Source organism: Salvia miltiorrhiza, chromosome 2 (assembly GCF_028751815.1).
Source record: "Salvia miltiorrhiza cultivar Shanhuang (shh) chromosome 2, IMPLAD_Smil_shh, whole genome shotgun sequence".
Lineage (NCBI taxonomy): Eukaryota > Viridiplantae > Streptophyta > Magnoliopsida > Lamiales > Lamiaceae > Salvia > Salvia miltiorrhiza.
The window spans coordinates 53,773,450-53,779,543 of NC_080388.1; the positions used below are offsets into that span (position 1 = coordinate 53,773,450).

Here is a 6,094-nt window from a genome sequence, read left to right on the forward strand (position 1 = left end):
GATTAAGGGGAAAATTCAAATTTTATTACTAGCATGGAGTAGAAAATATTTTTTTTTTCAAGATATCACTTTTTTTTTAATTATTCGTGATTTACACAAAATATGAATTTTGGTGGAATTTCGATTCATAAATATCATCGTAATTTATCTTAGATACAGTTATATGTGACATGTTTTCCATTTGTCTATTATTTTTATTACTTTCAAGAAAAAAATAAAAATAAAAATATATAAATAAATAACCATGAGGTTACGTAATCTTTTTTAACCAAAGTTTATCTGGTTGATATTGTGGCACATAAGATACCCACAAAGTCCACAATATTTCATTTTCTATCTCAATGATTTATTAAATTACAAGACTGTGTTTATTTATGAAATTGACAGGTTCTTTCCAGGTCGCAAGCCTTATCTAATTAGCCTAATACTATTCTATAGTATTTATTTCTCTAGACGATATCAATATCTGTTTGCCAAGTGTCACAAAATAATTATTATGTAAGTTTTATATCTGTGGATTGCTTGTGAGAATTGACTTATTACGCCATAGTTTATTTTATTTTCTTTATTTCTCATATCATGACAAAATTCCCTTTCAGTGGGTGAATCATTCATTCCAAAGAAATTCATAATTTCCCAAGTATTAGGTATGATGTAAAAACCTAATTTTATAACTGCCTTTTATTGGTAAATTTTAGTTACCAGACTATGCGCTAATATAGCTGTATTATTGTTGTTATAATATATGATAAACATGTGTTTATAATACAAAATATTATACTACGTAACAGTTTTAACAAAATATGTGGACTAAAATATTTGGAGAAGTCGATACGAATTATGTAACTGATGGTTCTATACTTCTATATATATATATATATGATTCCTCAAAACTCGTCATTGTAATTATTTTTCTTTTTCGAAAGGAAAACATTTTTTGTTTTGTTTTGAGAATGAAAGGAAATCTTATTAATTATTGTATTATTCTTACATCTGATCTGACCATGAATGAAGGCATGAACAAGTCAAGAGGGGAAAAAAAGGAAAGAAATAAAATACCCACTGGATTATGATTATTGATTAAAACAATAGACTAATAAATCATTATTAAACGATTATTAAATAATTTTGAAAACAGGATAACAGGTTGTACTTCAACTTCTTTTTAAAGTATGCAAATCTTTCATAGGCTTTCAAAGAATCAATGTATGCAATTATCATCACGGATGCAATCGGGTACTACGGCTACGGATAGTAGCTGTTCCTGTTCATATTCATACTCACAAATTAAATGAATAGTGAATTTTTAACCATAAAATTATTCATCGATATCAAATACTATTATCCAAATTCGCCACCCATCGATACCCGTCACCCATCCAGTATCCATCAACCCGCCACCCGTCATTTACCGGATACTCGCGAAACATAATTTAAATATAAATTAATAATAAATTTAACACACACAAAAAAAATCGACACAAATCATATAGTTCAAATTCACATCTTGCATCGATGTTCAAATTCACAAATAACAAAGTTTAAATCCAAAGTTAATATCTAAATTCATTAACTAAAATTTAAAATCCAAAGCCCATATTTTAAGGATATTTCACGGGTGTTTTTCGCAGGTAAATGAATTTTATGAATATGGATAGTAAGTATTCAAATTCATACATGCAACCAAAATGGATAGTGAATTGTAATTACGAAACTATTCGTGAATATCAAATATCCTTCAAACTCACACCTATTAGGGTCTGATAGTCGTGAATATCTGGTGCGCACGATTAAATTGTCATCGCTATATATTATTCTAAAAACAATAAAGAAAAATTCGAAGTTAGCTGCGGTAGCAAAAACGTTGTCTGGTATAAGAATTGACACTCGTTAACTTTTAGAAAAGAAATTAAACTCTTGATGTTATTATTGAGTAAATAAAAGAGCGTTTTTCTCCTTAAAAAGAGTTGTGACCAACTAAAGTATTAGTACTCCATAAATTCGTGGGCTTCTTCAAAATATATAATTAATTAAATCATTTATTCATTTGTTACGTTATTATAACATTTTTATATAACATAGTACTCCTATTTATTTTACTTCATCAATTCAATACATTTTGCATTGTAAAATATAAATATTTTTCTTTGATAATATAAATATTTAATATGGATAAATATGATGTGAGAAGATATTATTCTTCCAAATTTGTGTTATAAATTTGAAATATTGTAGTGGTAAAAAGTTAAAAACTAAAAAGGACATGATTTGCAGCGCAAGAAAAGTAAAAGAAATAACGGCGAAAAAAGTATTTTTAATTTGATTTTGGAGAAGAAAAAGAAGAGGGGTGTGTGGTGGAGGTGGGTCCCCTTTCGAGAGTGGTAACGAGCTGGCAAATTCCCAAAACTTGACAGACTGTTCCGCTTCACACACACTACACACACTCAGCCTCCTTCCTCTTCAAATTCCACCTAAAAAATCTCATTTCAATCCATTCGTCTCCCTCAATCACCCTCTCTCTCTCAAAAAGATTCAATCTTTCCACCTTTTTCTTATCAAAATCTCCAAAATTTTCCAGTTTCCTTTTCTGAAGTTAACAACGTTGTTGCTTCTACATGGCCGAGGAAACCAAGAAGACGGCGGCTCCCGAGGCGGCAGCATGCGCGGCTGAGGAGGTGCCGGTGACCGACGTGCCGGTGGCGGAGAAGCCCACTGCCCCGGAGAAGGACGTACCCCCGCAGCCGGAGCCCGAGCCCGAGCCGGAAAAGGTGGCGGCGCCTGCTGAGGAGAAGGAGAAAGATGAAGCGGCGACGGCGGATGAGAAGATTGCTGAATCCGCTTCCTTTAAAGAGGAGAGCAACAAAGTCGATGACCTCGTCGATCCGGAGAAGAAAGCTCTCGACGAATTCAAGCTCTTGATTCAGGAGGCTCTCAACAAGCACGAGTTCACCGCGCCGCCGCCTCCGCCGCCGGCGAAGGAGGAGGAGAAAAAGGAAGAAGCAGAAGCAAAACCAGAAGAAAAGAAAGAAGCGGAAAAAGAAGAGACCAAAACCGAAGAAGAGCCAAAAATCGAATCTTGCGAGGCCCCACCTGCTGAAATCCCGCCACCGAAGCCGGCAACGGAGGAGCCGGCGGTGGAGAAGAAGGTGGAAGAAGCAACACCACCACCATGCGAGGAGAAATCCGAAGCCGCGGAGGAGATCAAAGAGACCATAGTCCACGAAGTGACCGCCCCAACCCCACCCCCCTGCGAGGAGCCCGCCACAGCCCCGGCGGCGGAGGAGCCCGCCCCACCGCAGGCGCCGGAAGAGGTCTCCATCTGGGGCGTCCCCCTCCTCGCCGACGAGAGGAGCGACCTCATCCTTCTCAAGTTCCTCAGGGCCCGCGATTTCAAGGTGAAGGAGGCCTTCACCATGCTGAAAAACGTGGTTGCGTGGAGGAAGGAATTCAAGATCGACTCCCTCTTGGAGGAGGAGGAATCCGCCATTGTTGAAGGGCTTGAAAAAGTTGTGTACTTGCACGGCGTCGATAAAGAGGGCCACCCTATTTGCTACAACGCTTTTGGTGCGTTTCAAGACAAGGAGCTCTACAACAACACCTTTGGTGATGCTGAGAAAAGGTCCAAATTCTTGAGGTGGTATATCCTCTTGTTGGAGAAGAACATCAGGAAATTCGATTTCAGCCCTGATAGCATCTGCACCATTGTTCAAATCACTGATCTCAAGAATCTGCCTGGCTTGATTCTCTTCAAGAAAGATTTCAGACAGGCCACTAATGAGGCCCTCCAGCTTCTACAAGATAACTACCCTGAGTTTGTTGCCAAACAGGTACTCTCTCTCACACACACTAAGGGAGGTGTTCAATTTCGTAGTCTCATTATATGCTGTTCGTTTGGGTGGCCCTGAACTTAATTTCGAGCTACTGCCATGTAGGATTAGTCTGCCTCATGAATCTTGACCTCTCTCGTATGAGAATTAATCTCCGATAATTTCTAGCCAATTTAATCTCAACTAACGGAGCACCCCCTAAAGATCCGATGTTTTGACTTGGGGATGTTGTCTATATTGTCTGTATGTTTGTTCTTGAATTGGGTTGCTGTGGTTTTGATTGATGGATCGATTGTTTCTGTGTGTTTCTTGCAATTTCCTCTCACACACTTTAAAGATCCAATCTTTTGACTTTGGATGTTGTGTAAATTGATGGATTGATTGTTTGTGTGGTTCTTGCAATTTGGTTGTGTGTTTTTTTGGGTATATCTGTGTTTAACTAGAGCTGATTTTGTTGTGAAGGTGTTTATCAATGTTCCATGGTGGTATGTGGCTTACAATAGGTTGATCAGCCCATTCTTGACGCAAAGAACCAAGAGCAAGTTTGTGTTTGCTGGCCCTACTAAGACTGCTGAGACCCTCTTCAAGTCAGTGCAAATTATGACCATATTCTTTTTATTGCAATTGATGATTATTTGAATTCTTTGAGGTATATATGTATACTAGGTTATTATATGTTGTTTTAATTACTGAGTTTCCACTTGTTGTTATCAGATACATAGCACCTGAGCAAGTTCCAGTTCAATATGGTGGCCTAAGCAAGGAGGGTGAGACAGAATTCACCACTGCTGATTCTGCAATAGAGGAAACCATCAAGCCGACTGGCAAACACACCGTTGAGCTCCCGATCACCGAGGTGAGCTTCATTCTTGTTTCTTGAGCTTTGTTCGAGCTGACATCAATGGAAACCTCGATTTTAATGGTGATTCTTGAATTCTATATGATGCAGGCTTGCACACTGATTTGGGAGGTGAGGGTGGTGGGCTGGGAGATCTGCTACGGGGCGGAGTTCGTGCCCTCAGTCGAGGGGGGTTACACGTGGATTGTGCACAAGTCAAGGAAGATTGGGCCCGGGGACGAGCAGGTCGTCGGGTGCAGCTTCAAGATTGGTGAGACTGGCAAAGTTGTGCTCACATTTGACAACCAAACATCCAAGAAGAAGAAGCTTCTCTACAGGTTCAAGACTAAGCCCTCTGAATGAAAACATAAATGAATGTGCAGCAAAGAAATAAGGAGAGAAAAAGGGTGGTTTTCTTTCCTTTGTTCATTACATAATTCTTTTTTCTTGATTTGTGTTTAAAAAGAAGGAAAAAAACTTAGTTGGTTCTTGGAAATGTTGTTGATTCTATATTTGTTTGTTGGTTGGTTGTTATTATTACAATTGAAGTTTTTGGTTGTTGGATTCTGGTGTAACAAAATTTGGCAAGTACATATGCTTAAGGAATGAGTGGAATGTGAAACAGAAATATTTATTTTTTTGCTTCTTTGTTTATAGAGTGAAAATGTGGACATCCACTTTTATTACTACCTGGTTGGTATTTTTGTTGGTGTTAGATTTTATATCTTTTCTTACATTGTCCCTATTTCTTTTCATGGATGTTGATAGCTATCTCTCTCTCTCTATGGTAGTACATGATAGAAAATGCCAATCTGTCAAATTCTTGCATGTGTTATTAATTCATTGCAAAGTCCCAAGTGGGTGTTTTTATTGTGTACCCCAACCAATATATACCCTACAGATATGGGACCATATGCTAATTTGGAACACTAGTACCAGTTGTGATGTAACGGTATTTTTGCATCTATTTAAATTTTCCTAGTTCGAAGAAATTGATGAGATTGGCCTGAACATTTCATAAAAAAGAAGTATTAGGATCGAAAAAATTTAGTTCAAACATGATAAAGTTTGGCTTGAACTTATAAGCTCTTAAATAATTTATAAGCTGTTTTAAATAGCTTATAGGCTCAGCCAAACACTCTTAATTGTTCGATAATCAGGTGAGACTGGCTCAAAGTCAAATGGATAGGTAGTGTGAATTGACAATTTTATTTGGATGACTGTAATTGATGCTATCAAGGGGCCATTGCCCTCCCTATTAAGTTAAATTGTACTCCTTCCATCTCATTTGAAATATCTTATTTTTTATTTTAAATTGTCCCAATTAAAATGATCCAACCCATAAATAGAAAGAAATTTGCCCTTAATTTTAGATTTTTTAATTTAAAATGTTTCACTTCACATCTTTATTACACAATTTTTAATCTCT

General features: G+C 37.3%; 1 protein-coding gene across 1 annotated transcript; it reads left to right on the forward strand.

Moving 5' to 3' along the window:
- The first annotated feature begins 2,326 nt into the window (after positions 1-2,326).
- On the forward strand, positions 2,327-5,305 carry LOC131010234 (patellin-3-like). Its single transcript, XM_057937657.1, has 4 exons — positions 2,327-3,827; positions 4,290-4,414; positions 4,542-4,683; positions 4,777-5,305. The coding sequence occupies exons 1-4, from the start codon at positions 2,616-2,618 to the stop codon at positions 5,026-5,028; spliced, it is 1,731 nt and encodes a 576-aa protein (XP_057793640.1). The 5' UTR covers positions 2,327-2,615; the 3' UTR covers positions 5,029-5,305.
- Positions 5,306-6,094: the final 789 nt, after the last annotated feature.